Source organism: Ciconia boyciana, chromosome 7 (genome assembly GCF_034638445.1).
Source record: "Ciconia boyciana chromosome 7, ASM3463844v1, whole genome shotgun sequence".
NCBI lineage: Eukaryota > Metazoa > Chordata > Aves > Ciconiiformes > Ciconiidae > Ciconia > Ciconia boyciana.
Window position 1 is genome coordinate 36,290,903 of NC_132940.1, and position 14,037 is coordinate 36,304,939.

The 14,037-nt window shown below is 37.6% G+C and overlaps 1 protein-coding gene across 2 annotated transcripts in view; it reads right to left on the reverse strand.

Moving 5' to 3' along the window:
* Window positions 1-14,037, reverse strand: part of BRINP3 (BMP/retinoic acid inducible neural specific 3) — a 224,657-nt gene that overhangs the window by 86,854 nt on the left and 123,766 nt on the right. Inside the window, exons 3-4 of one of the 2 annotated variants that reach the window (XM_072867509.1) lie at window positions 12,238-12,428; window positions 1,702-1,892 (exon numbers count right to left, since the gene is read on the reverse strand). In XM_072867509.1, the coding sequence (XP_072723610.1) occupies window positions 1,702-1,892; window positions 12,238-12,428 (382 nt within the window). The remainder of the gene's footprint in view (window positions 1-1,701; window positions 1,893-12,237; window positions 12,429-14,037) is intronic. The other variant, XM_072867510.1, reaches the window with a different exon arrangement.

Sequence of the window (14,037 nt, forward strand, 5' to 3'; positions counted from 1 at the left end):
CTCTGTGGAGAGAGAACAAAAAAATGCCTTCCCTGGCTGCTTTTTGTGTTCCTAGTTTTCAACAGAAACAGGGTTTTTGTTCAGTTAAGTGTTCTGACAATAGAAATTTGTAATGCAAATGTTCCCAGTCTCTCAATGAAAACAAGCTAAAAAGCGAGGGTTTCATGTATCAGCACTGTTGCGTCTGATGTGAGAACCATTTTCTAGAGACCCCTACAGTCAATTAACCAAATCAGATTTGCTGACAGACTACAGCTTGCATTTGTATCCATCTCAGTGTGGGGGTGGAGAGCAAACTTAGTCATTTTGTAGTGTTTGTAAAAAACTTTGGACATGCAGAAGGTTCATTACGTAAATTGTTAGCAAGCAGGGTTGAATTTTGCATTATGACACAAATTTGCTTTAAAAAAAAATCAATGAATAGAAAGGAGAAATTTCTTTTAGACACTGTTTTGTCTCTACATTTCTATGTTTTATCACTTCAGTTACCACTGATTTCAGCCATAAATTATCTTAACATAGAAGGAAAGTTTTGCATGTGGTTTGATGGAAGTAGCTTAGTTTTAAAGGTTGCTGTACATTTACATAATAAACAATAAGATTATGAAGATAAATCAGATCAGAGGGATGGGTAGTACAATGGTCTGCAGCAAGATTGTGTGATTTGATGGGCAGCCCTCAGATGAGATCAGACTCTGTGTTGGTTCTGCTGCATTTTCAGCTGTGCTACCTGAACAGCCAAATGCCATACTGCACCTGCAGATGACCAGCTCTGAGCTGGGGTTAGCTGCCATGCAGCCAGCCCATGATGGATGGTATAGGAGTAATATCCTCCATATACCAGCAGACAAACCGAACAGGTGCTGCCAAGCCACAAATTCTGGTTGTATCCTTCTCACTGTAAAGGCCCTGGCACTCCCAAGGAGGTGGATTTATATTTACTTGAGCTAAGGTAACAGCTAAGGTAGTTGGAAACTGCAGTTGGCTTCAGATGGTCTTTAATGAAGACCTTAGTTACCAGTGGAAAGATCCAATGGGCAGAATGGATTCTAAATCACATCTTACATTAAAAGCTTCATAATTAATGCATATTCAACTGCAAGTTGACATTGTATTTGCTCTTCAGTGCTGGAAATGGACTGAGAGAGGTTATTTCAAATAAGCAACATTAGGCTAAAGAGCTGCTCAAAAGAACACTTGTTGCTTTATATAATACCTGCTGGGGCACAGATCTTAGTCAAGCATCCTCCAGTGCTATGAGTGACCTACAGCAGTCAGTAGGCAGGACGCTTTGACTGACAAACTGTGCTAAAAGAAGTTCCTAACAGAAAATAAGATGTGCCTCCACAAAACTGCAGAACCAAGAGCTCCGAATTGTTGCAAAGATCAGTAAAAAAAAAAAAAGTTTCAGTCACAGTACAATAACTATGTTTGAAAAAATAATAAGAAAAAGAAAGAAGAAAAGAAGTACGAGGGAACTGTATTATGTATCACTCATCAAGAGTAATACCTTTAGTGCATTTTATCCACTTCTAAACTAGAATCTTCATTCTCAATTTAATGCTTTGATTCAGGTAAAAATGTTTAGAACAAAAATTATTGTTTTGCTAACAAATCTTTTTTTACTAATCAAAACACATTTCTCCTGAGAAGCAGCTAGCGAATCTGGAAACACATTTGCAGGTAGAGGACTTCCCCTACCTTTATGGCAGTGGAGGCAATCTGGATGTGGTGCAGTCTGCGCAGTGTGCTGTCCCTGTCAATGAAGTAGGAGGCTGCGAGCTGGTGCAGGGTCTCCAGAGTCACTGCAGAGCTATTCGTGCTGGGATCACTTCCTTCTGACCTCTTGCTCAGCTTCCGTTTGTCCACAAAAATTGTAAGTGACTCCTCTCCTAAGCAGGGAAACAGAAACCACAGTATTCATCAGTGACATCTTCTGCAAGTCTCATTTTGCCAGAAATAAGGTGGCAAGCCAAACTTTACCCTAGCTGTTGTCTAATGTTTAGATATCTCTTCCTGGTGGCAGATGCAGATATTTCAGTGCCTAAGCACATGGACAATAGATACTATTCTAGGTATTTATTCTTTTTTTTTTTGGCGTCTTGTATGAATAACAACTATACAATAGGACACACTTATGCCTAAAATACAATGGCATTGGGGATAAGTCTGCTGTACTAACTCCTATTTATGAACAATACAAAGATATTCTGTAGACATTCAATTTAAATCGTGTATAAAATGTGTTTATGTCCAAGGTTGCTTAATACCTTCATTTTTAAGTATTTAATGTTAGCATGAAAGAAAATGAAACCAGTGTAATACTTGAGATTTTTCTTTTTTTTTGTTTCCTTCTTTCAAAACATGTATCATGTCTGATTTCAGAAAAAGATACCTTGTTACAACTTGTTATAAGCAATCTTGTTATAAGCAATCCTGTGCTTTCTAATCAATTCGTCAATGCTAAGATGCCTGAAACTTGATATAACGGATGTCTTAAACTACATTTATATAACTGAATAGTATAAAATATATAATAAGTATGTTAATCAATTTCTTTGAAAAAAGTGAAACATAAATAACACTTTCCTAACTTTCAAAGTAGAGGCGCTTTTCTGAAAACAAAGAGAAGCTCCAGCATCTTACATTGTGGTTTTCTCACTTCCTTTTTCTTTAAAGAGACATGGAGAAATGCTCTTTAATTTAGAAATTTTAATTCCTGCAGGATTATTGAAAACAAAACCAAAACAAAATCTCATTTGTTTGACAGAGCGAGTGCTTAAGAACAATTCCAGATCAGACCTACAGATACTGTTAAATTTGTAAGGAATTTTCCACGTTTATTGTTTATTTCAAGGTTATGGATTTCCTGCATTTCAGACTAAGCAAGAATTCATTCGTTTAGTAATGTGTTTAGGCAAAACTCTTTGCTTCAGAAAACAAATTAGAAAATTAATTAATTGACTCAGTATTTTCTTCTGTGCAACTTATGTCTGAAGTAACTACAAAAACACTTTTCTCACTTTCTGAGCCTGTGTTTGATAACTTGCATTCTTCAATATCAACCTCAAGAATCAATTCATAATATCATTATACCTGTATTTTAGGTGCTGAACAACTCCACTGAATGCCATTTCCTTGTTCCTGGAAAGGAAGCTACCCTGATATGGTCTGACTTGCCACTTGTGCTAGTTTCATTGCTCACCCATCTGCTAGAGTGGCATTTTGCCTATTCAGAGGATGTGGTGCCAGCTTTGGATGGGTTTTCATGCCAAAAAATATAGCTGTAGAGGGATAATATGTAGGATGAAAACATTACATCATCTTTAAAGGGAGATAATCTTGGTGGTAAGCAATGCTAAATGAAGAATGCATACCTCGGTGCAGGAGACCACATCTGTTGACAAATTTGACACACAGCTACCTCGGCTTGCAAAATTCATTTGTGTTTGGAGAAAGAATTCATGTTAATCAATGTACCTTACAATGTTTTCCAATCTCTCTCAAGTTCAGATGACAGTCAGGCCCTTCTGACCTTACATAGACAAAACTGCCATTATCCAGGAACCTCTTATCCGATTAGACCTGCTGGTCTTGTCCAGTATGTTCAGTTTGTCCTGGAAGGGAGAGCTGCTGCGCAGGACACCTGGCTATTCCAGCTGGAGCCTACCTCAGTTTTCACCACTATATTTATTCTTTTCCTCCTACAGTTTTGTAATGGGTCATTTTTTTGTGCATGCAGTCATCAAAGCAGGGATTAATTTCCTGAACTTCAAAGAAAAAGGAATTAAAGCAGCTTTTGTAAGTTACAGGACTTCCCCATCCACTTACCTAATCTTTCTGCTGTAATAAGTAGACACAGGTTCGCATTTCATTTAGCTGCTGCCAAAACCACCTGCAAAGCAGACTAGGGTTGCTTGGCAGGGCAGGGGCGAGCACGTTGCATTAGTGCACACGTGTGCGCCACATTTTGCTACCCTACCCTGATGCGAGGTGGTGCCGGTCCTGTGGCCAGGTGGGCCATTATTCACACCATGCTGCATCCGTGCTAACTGCCACAAGTAGAGAACGGGGAAAGAACAGTAAAGTCTAATGACTTGTACTTTGAGAGAAATTTGCCATCAAAACCTGGTCTAGGTTCCAGCATTGTTGGCGTTCAACTACGCCTATGCAATAAAACCTGCCTTTTCAAAACCTGCCTTGTGACTCTAGCTAGTATGAAAGATGTTTCTGAATTGAAAAGCAATGGAGCGGGCTGAGATTTGAGCCAGGGGCCATGGGCTTTGTGCAGCTGTTTGTGGAGCTGTAAAGACACAGTCATATCAGAGCAGACAACATCAGAACTCACAGAGGTAAATACCTGAGTTACCAGTTTGGGCTATGCAAATAAGGTGCAAAATTTCACTAGGAGATTTCTCTCCATTTTTTCCCCTTTTCCATAGATCTTAGCTAGTATATTTAGATTAAAGTGACTTTTACAAGCTTGACCAGCTTTCTACTGAAAATATAATTAATTGTAAGGTAAAAAAAACCAAACCCTTAATGTTGCAGGAAATCTCTGAAAAGCAGAGGAAAAAAAATTGAGGTTCTTTGTATTTCATTAGCCAGCATAACACCCCACCTTGCTCTGTGGTAAACTCTTTTGATTGATCTGTATTATTTATTAGCAGAGATGGTGGGACTGCTTCTATTTCAACAGAATTCTGGCAAGTTTTATTATTAAAACAGAGTTTGTTTGTTTTTCTCCTATCAAAAACATTTGTTGTCCAGGGGGTGGAGAGCAGAACTGCAATAAAAACTCTGATTTCAAAAAAATAGCTTGAAAAAGGACAGTGTTGTGTGTTGTGTTGTTTTGTTTTGCTTAGAAAATGTGAGGAAAATAACCTTTGAACCCCCTCACAGTTATCACATCATCCTATTATCCTAGTCCTGCTTGATCCCATGCTTGCCGTGGCAGTTGCTGGTGGGTGCATTTTGGCAGGCAGGATCCCCTAGTATCCCCAGCCCTGCAGTCTTCATCCCTGCTGCCTGACAGATACATTTTGTTTTTCATGGTCTGTAACCAAGTTGAAAAGATTTTGAATGTTTACTTTGACTCAGATCACATCAGATTATGTCTCCCAAGGTTGAGAGAAGGCACACAGCTGGAGTGATGGGGCCTTTGGTGTAAACATGAAGGAAGCTATTTCTCCTCAAACATCTCTGCATTGTGTTTGTATGGCATCTCAAACAAGTGGGTCCTAGTTCATCACTGGTATTCTCAGACACTATGCTAATACCATTTGCAATCAGGTAGGTTTCAAAAATATTTGCTGTTCAAAAGGCATCCTACAGATTCTGAAAGCTTTTCATCTGTCAGAGCTGACTTAGCACTTGCTAGAAAAAGTGGATTAAAAACCAGACGACTCCCCCATACATTGAAACTCAGGCATCCTTGTCACTGCAGAGTTGTAACAGAGCTCCCTTTCACACCCAGAACTCGGGGCTTTGTAAAGTAACATCACCAAGCCATATTTAATTTGTGGAAGACAATTTGAGTTTTAAGTTAATTTAGAGAAAATTAGACCCATGCCAAAAGAGACTCTTCTGTCACATTTGAAACATGGATGAATCTTGTTTTTTACTGCTTACAGTCTGCCAGCACGAAATAGGCTGAGAAGACATCCAAACATCAGCTAAAAAACAAATGTGATTTAGAAAACTATTCAAGATTATGAATTTAAGAACTGAAAGGGATTAATGACAGTAAATACTAAGAAAACATGGTTATTCAGGATCAGATCCACACAGCTGAAATCAGTATTCTCTCTACTTCACCAAATTCAAGAGTCAGTTAACTTTCTCAGATTTAAAAGACATAGCATAAAAACATTTGGTAATGCTCACAAAACAACACCACATAATCCAATGGTTCAAGAAATTAGCAAAGTCTGATGCTTTATTACCATGTAGCTGCTGTCACTGACATATTCACCTGGGCAAGAGACTGACGTTCACACTATAGACAGACCTTGGCACAATATATACTAATGTCCCCGTAAGCCCTGGAATTTGCAACCTTGTAACTTAGCCTATATATTTAATTCTTTCTAGTTTTATATGAACGTATTTTCCAGGATTTGTATTTATAAGTTAAACTCTTGAGTTGAGAAAAATATTCTACATGCTGTTTTTCAAAAAATAAAAGTATGAAATAAAATAGATATATAGGAATTTACCTAGACTCATAACCCATCTGTGGCCATTTAGATATAAGACTCCTAAATAACAGTTTATAAATGTCATTCAGAAATTAGAAATTAATTTTGTGTCCATCTTAAGAATATCTTCAGGAATTATTTAAATAAAATATGCAAATCATCATCATTGACACAGTAGAATTGGAGAAATCCTGTAACAACTGTAACTAAATATAACCATCTATTTGAAGGAGTAAATATGTTTTGTTATACATAATAATACATATGCATATCATTTAAATATTTAGTGCTATCTTCTGCCTGAATTATTGAGAGATTGTTTTTCTGTACCCACATCTTTTTAATGATGAAAGGATCATATGCCTTGATGTTTCATATTTTCATCTGTAGACTGGGTGGTGGTAGGAAAAAGCAGTGATCCAAGCAGTTCCCATCACTTCATGTCAGAAAGTGAGGAAACAGTAATAAAAGTATAACACTCAAAGGCAGATATATCTGAGCATCATCCACAGTTACCTATTTAGAGCTCTGTCTTCATACACATATATGTATCTTACAAAGGCATAAAAGTCTTTGGCCTATGAACTCCAGTCATGGTTCAACCTCAGTCAGCAACTAAGTACCACACAGCTGTTCGCTCACTCTCCTCCCCACCCCACCAGTGGGATGGGGGAGAGAATCAGAAAAAAAAAAGTAAAACCCATGGGCTGAGATAAAGACAGTTTAATAGGACAGCAGAGGAAGATAAAACAATAATAATAATAATAATAACAACAATAATAATGATGATGATAAAAGAATGTACAAAACAAGTGAAAGTGATGCACAATACAATTGTTCACCACCCACCCAGCCTGTCCCCGAGCAGCGGTAGCTGCCCCCCAGCCAACTCCCCCAGTTTATATACCGAGCATGACATCGTATGGTATGGAATATCCCTTTGGCCAGTTTTGGGTCAGCTGTCCTGGCGGTGCTCCCTCCCAGCTTCTTGTGCACCTGGCAGAGCATGGGAAGCTGAAAAGTCCTTGACTTAGTATAGGCACTACTTAACAATAACTAAAACATTAGTGTGTTATCAACATTATTCTCATGCTAAATCCAAAACACAGCGCTATATCAGCTACTAGGAAGAAAATTAACTCTTTCCCAGCTGAAACAAGGACAAGTCCTCAAAAGTTTCTGATTAAATAGAATATCTCAGCTACAATAGCTGTAACGCATTATAGTAAAATGTTAAAAAAAAAAAAAAAGAAAGAAAGAATTATTGTTATACCTTTGTTATAAAAAATAGTTTAGTGCTAGTGGAAAATCTATTTATGTATGGATCACAGAATGTACCATTAGGTTTTTATCAGGTCATTTCCCCAAACTTAAACAGATGCTGATGGAAGTACACAGGTTCAAAGAGTACATAAATTAATGCTAGGCCAGATGTCGTATCATTTCTGTGGTTTGAGTGAATAACAGTGCATGCTAATACCATATATGCCATCTGGTTTAGGATGTGAAATTTTTCTTCATTGAGTAGATGGAGAGAGAAAAGGGACTGAAAGTCCCTTTCAATTCTTTTGCATTTTTTTCTTCCCCTTAGCATCCGTAATATTAAATGCTGGAAAATTTACATACCTGGGGGGACGTTTGCAAGTCTAATGCTAAATTTTCAAGTTTCTTTCTCACATCAGTCATGTAGAACTGGACTCTCCCTCCCTTATTTGCCAATAGTTTGTATCTTACCTTGAAAGAAGTGTTATAGAAAACAGAGGTCATATCAGCAGTTAGTGCAAATGATCATAAATCCTTCAGAATTCATTGAGATTCACTGGTTTACACCACCTGACAATTTCCACTGTCTCTGTATGCAGAGCAATATACTGCGCAAGAGGATTATTAATCCGGGGCAGAAAATCTGACCCTTCAGTGCATAGAATAGTAAAGGTGTAACTATCAAACACACTTACAGAACTGTAATCAGTGGAGAGGAGAATGACAAGAGGTTGGGGTTAAGCTGATCTGCTGCTGCCCTTCAAGACTGTCTGTTGTAAAGACAAAACTACCTTTTTTCTTTTGATTCGCAAAGCCTTCAACATTATCGAGGGATATTTCCTGACCCAGAGAGGTGAATGTATTGATGGTCTGGTAATGAACACTTTGAGCAATTATGACAGACAGTAACAGCAAAAATAAATCAATCTATCTCAAACAACTGAGATTAGCGTTTAGCCAATTACCTAAAAAGGTTCCAATTTCATATGAAGCCTTGGCATACTCCTGCAAATTTGTTTATTCAGAACAGTTACCATGTTTCCAGATGCAAGGAGGACTCATTTGCAAAGACCACTATCTTCATCTTGCAAAGCACCTGAATCAGACTCACGCCACCCAAATGTCTGGAACAAGGGCCTATCTTTTCATTGTGCTATGTTAGTTATCTGTAATTTCCTCATCACTGAGTCTATTGGTTTGCTGAGCAGCCTTCACATCTATATGTAAGACAAGCATTAAAATGAATGCCTTTTAAAGTAGGACCCCCTGATATTTTCATCCTCCTACACTTATTCCACAGTAGTGCCCTAGGCTTCACAATAACTTCCAGTTCTGAAGATCACTGCTGCACACTATTTTTTGTAAACCATTAAAGTGGACAGCAGCTAATGCTCTTGTATATTCAGCAAGTTGGACCTTCATTGCATCATGCTGTATGCAAGCAAAAGAGAAAAGTATAAATGCAGAACAGAAGGAGAAAAAGTAATACTGTGTATTGTGTCTCATTCAAAGGAGAATCTTTGCTTTTTGGAACTGCTAGTTGAAAGCTAATACAGAATTTAGAAATATATTTCATAGAGTCAGAAAGTAATTTAGGCTGGAAGGGACTTCTGGCATCATCCAGTCCAATACCCTTCTCAAAGCAACTCTAATTAAATGAGATGCTCAGGGACTTGTCCAGTAGAGTCTTCTCTCACCTTCAGGGATGGAGTTTCCTTGTATGAGTCCTCTCTTGCCTTTCTCCTAAAGCTGTTCTGGTCAGTGTTGTCTGGGCTGTGTATATTTGCAATTTGCTAACACAAACAGGATATGTGTTGTCCTAGAGGAGTGGATGAAACCTCCTCACTTCCGAGTGATGGCCCAGCTCAACACAGCATCCCCATTTGTGCACAAGATTTAAAAAAAATGGGCAGCCACGGCTGTCCTTTCTCTGAAGATTTGGCACTGCAGATAGTCAGTGCAGAAGCAGAAGTTACTTCTGTGCACAGGCACGAGAGCTCCCCTGTGAACCCACTGCTCAATCCAGTGTTTGCTGTGCAAGCACTGGATTACCTAGGGTCCTTCTATCATGCAGCTTGAAGCTGCTCATTATGGACATTTGGCTTATGTCACAAGAAGATAAAATTTCCATATGAAATAGAAGCAGTGAGAAATGTCATTTTCCACATTATCTTCTGGCAGCAAGAAAAATAGAACTTCCCTAAGTTCTCATTTCAGAATGCCCTTGAGGATTATATTTCTGTGTTTGTGAATAAAGATTTGGGAATGTATCACAAATAACCATGTGCAAGAGTTCCCTTTATGGTCAAAAAGGGATATTCATGAAAGCCAATGGTCACAGAGGCACACAAATCTTACCACAGGATGGCTTGTTTGCCAAGCTTTCCTTTATGTCCATGAATACAGATGATTGGGTATTCATTAAATAAAAGTACTGTGCAGACTCAATTTGGTCTTCTGCTTTTAAGGAGGTACATAAGTGACAAAGCTTTCAGAATAAAACAATTTGTAATTAAAGGGAAAGTATGAATACATTATTGAAAGAAAAAATCTAATTACTTGTTAATAAAGTGTGGACAAGCATCTCTGGGAATCCCCATTCAGTCTAGCCCAAAAATGAGAACTAACACATACAGGAAACTATAGGGTTATTAGCTACCTCATGAAAACATTCTTAGAAATTACTAATTCCCTGTAATTATTTTAATTGAACTAATTTTTTGAAGTATTCAGTACTCATCCAATGATACTGGAAGGCAGCAGGTGTGCCTGAAATCATACCTAAAAATTGAGGCTTGGGACCTAAACCAAAACCCATCAAAGTTAATGCAAAAACTCTCTTCAACTTCATTAAGCGTTGACAGAGCCCAGAAGTCAACACTGTCCCCCTATGAGTGGAAAATTTTTGCAAGTATGTGGCAGCTACTGCATTTTAGGACCTTTGTGAGGTGGTCTGAAGAAGGATGAGAAAAGGGTACCGTACCCCAGTTTCCCTCAGCAAATCCTGAGGCTTTGAGGAGAATATTGAATGTTTAAGCTACAATTTTCAAATGTCTTCAAAAGAACTACCGTTAAGTTTTAGTTTTCACTTAAGGTCCTACTTCCGAAAAGGTGTCAGGTCTGTAGCTCTCTTGCAATCAGTGTGATACTGTTGCTTTGTACTTTTAAAGAGCAGCTATGCTTGCGTTAGACTGTTTTTCCCAAGTTGTTAGGTCCAATTTCTGCTTGAAAATTAATTTCATCATATGGCTGTTAGTACTGAAAGTTATGTTAGTTAATAATTAGCAAATAGCTAATAATCCTAAAAAATAATTTTTACCATTGGATAACCCTTGCATTAGGATACATTCTGCAGCCAAATCTTTAATTATTATGCTTATCTTTTAAGAAACATTTTCCTTCTCTTCTGCAGTTAAGTGTACTGTTCAGATGTGTTATGGGCTGTATACACAAAAAAATATATGGAAGTTCATAAAAAGTGTATTTTTTTGCATGGAAGAAATATACTGAGTAATTAAAAGAAATTCTGGGAATTTTATTCCAAATTGCTGGTCAACACATGTAATTTGTTCTTAAAATTCTAATGGTGAAGGGTTTGCTATAGAAGCACTAGTTCCCAAAATAATTATAGGAATTAGTTCTTTATTATTTTAAATAACTACAGTAAGACAGAAATTCACCTTGTTTCTAGAATGGTCTTTTCCAAAATAGAGCTACTGTGAGCCTTTTCAGTTGTTAGAGATCTCAGTTATCAGCCAAAAGGGAATAGGAAGGCTGTCATTTCATTAATATATGGTTAGAATTCAGTTATGAAATGTATTAAAGAGAACCATTCCTCAGGTGAATAAAGGATTTTGACAAGACTGTCCTGCTGGAAGGATACTCAATCACCAGAATTATCTTTAATATAATCACGCACCAAGGGATAAAACTGCATTTCTAAAATGTCAGCTCATTTTGTAATGCCTGGATGGGTAATCGCAGGCACTAATTATCTTTCATTCTGAACAATTTATGCTCTCTCTTGAACATTAGGCCTCTTCACTAGATTTCTTCAATCCATTTGGTGACTGGATCCCAATTATACATTAGGCTACCCTTTCCAAATTAGTCTGTGGGGGTTTAGAGACGCAGATTCCATTAAGTTAATAGGAATCGCATGGCGAAGCCTCATCATCCCATTTTGAAACTTTTAGTTCCACTGGTTAAGTGGAGACTAGTCCTAAAAAGGGTACAGTGACAATATAGGCACTTCCCAGCAGTCAAAGTAGTTTAAAAGTCTCCTAGCTGAAAAGATTTGTTGGAAATAATTGTTACTGTTTTTCTTGCTTCTTCTCTACAGTACTGTAATGGACCCAGATACTTGTGTAACCTGTTATTATGTAAATCGTCATTTACATACAGAAAATTATTTCGTCATACAGAAAAAATGTCCTCTTAGTGCAGAGAAACATCCCCAAAAGACCAGGAGCATGGCACACCAGGAACTCGGGAAAAGTACCTCAATCTTAACAACGGCATTTCTTATTTTTTTGTCCCTAAAATTATTTATGCAGAATCAATAAAGCAAAGTTTAACACCAGCAGAAGAAGGAGCCTTGAGGCTTGTAGACAAAACCTGCTCCCATGCTTTAAATTCCAGCCCAGGGAAAGTTGCTCAGCCCAGCTGATCTGAGAAAGGAACGCCACGGTTTTATGGAGAAATCAGTTGTGACCAACACTTTTAGTACAGTCACGCCAAACTCATGCACAATATCTCCAAGTGTTAACCCTACCTCCCAAGGTAGCTGATAGTAGGAAATGTGTCCCATATTTCTTGATAAGGTTTTCTGTGATCTGTTGAAGGGTCGGGCGACGTCCCAGCAGCCTTATGTTACGGAAGAATTCAGGAGCAAGTGGCAGTGGGGAGCCAAGGAAATTTCTTCTTTCAACAGCAAGATTGTTTACTTTCCAGCGGCCAAACTCTCTGCAAAACAAAGCAATTCTCATTCAGAAATATGCCATTCAGACAAATGTCCTTCATTTGCAAACTACTCTGCTCTGTTGACTAGCAGGGGGCAACTAGCTGGGTATTACAATAGGCCTTGACAGTGATACTCTGTCATGTGTTATAGGTATAGAACAAGAAATGACTGTTATTTATTAGAAATGGAGACAGTAGTCCATAAAAAAATCATTGTTCCAAAAAAAAAAAAAAAAAAAAAAAGGCCACTTAGGATGCTGCTGTTCCTATTGTTTATGTTTAGCCCCTGATGTGAATACAGCCCTAGAACAACCAGATTTTCTAGAAACTGAAACTAAATTAAAAATTTCCCAAAATTTGGACTAAATGCAACAAGTGTCTTCATTAGCACAAGGCAAATTTTAAAAACATTTCAAGAAACAGGCCATGTTATTTGCTTTTTGATGACAAGTCACTTAGGTACATAGCTGGTAATTTGAACAATTTAGAGAAACACTATCACACCACATTTGACCTTACTATGATATCTCCAGTTTTCTGTACTTTTGGCCTCCATGTTAAGGAAGTATGCAGATAGTAGGTCCAATTCCTAAAAACAGGTGACTTTTCAGTTGTAGGAGGGATATAAATTATTTCAAAGACTTGTTCCCTTCCCCTCTCCAAAATAAATCAATGATAGCAGGGAAAACAAACAAGTCAATTACACAGCAATAAACACATCTTTTATTCATTTACTTACCAATTAAGATACCAGATAGACTTATTAGTGGAAGGACTCATTGTCCTCAAAATCTAACCAAGATACACAGCATTTGCAGTAACTTTGCTTTTGCAAGGTACACCAATAGCTTTTTTGGTTACAGAGTCGAGTACTGTGAGAATTAAGTCCAAGGTAACATGTGGACTGTGGTTTAGCTACCACTTTGTTGAGTCATTCATATAGCTATGTCAATTAAGATTTCCCTTAGATAAGATTGTAGAAAAGTAAATAGAGAACTTGAAAGATCCTACTGAAGGTCCTAGCTAAATATAGTACAACATTCATTTACAAAATGAACACATAAGGCAAAAATCAAGGATGCAGCAAGCAAATAATATTTGAGGGATATCTGAATCAAAGCAGTTGCCTGCAGCTGAATGACTAGGATGAGCTATGTAATACATAATCAATACTAATATTTTTAGTACTTTGAAGTCCACAACAATTAGTAGAACTCAGATAAATACATTCTTGTATAGCCCTTCTACTTTCAAGCATCCTCCTGTTTCTCTTGCAGATCCAAACTGTCTTATCCGCAGTCTATCTTAGATTTACACTCATAATAGGTGACAATTTGGTGCAGCTCCTATGAACTTCCTTTCCTCTCAGACACATTTTTGCAGATGCCATTTTTTACCAAAAACAAATTGGAAGAATTACAATAGAAAGAGCTTCATGTAACTCACCTGAAATTTAATGCAATTTATCAGTCAAGAGCATGAGACTAAACAGATTCCCACAGTTTCTTAAAGACTCTGCACATCACCAGTGTGCCTAAATTAGTATTTGGAAATTGCTGTTTGATAGGTGTGGGTTTTTTTCAACTTAGTTGTCAGTTTTTAAAGTTTTCTC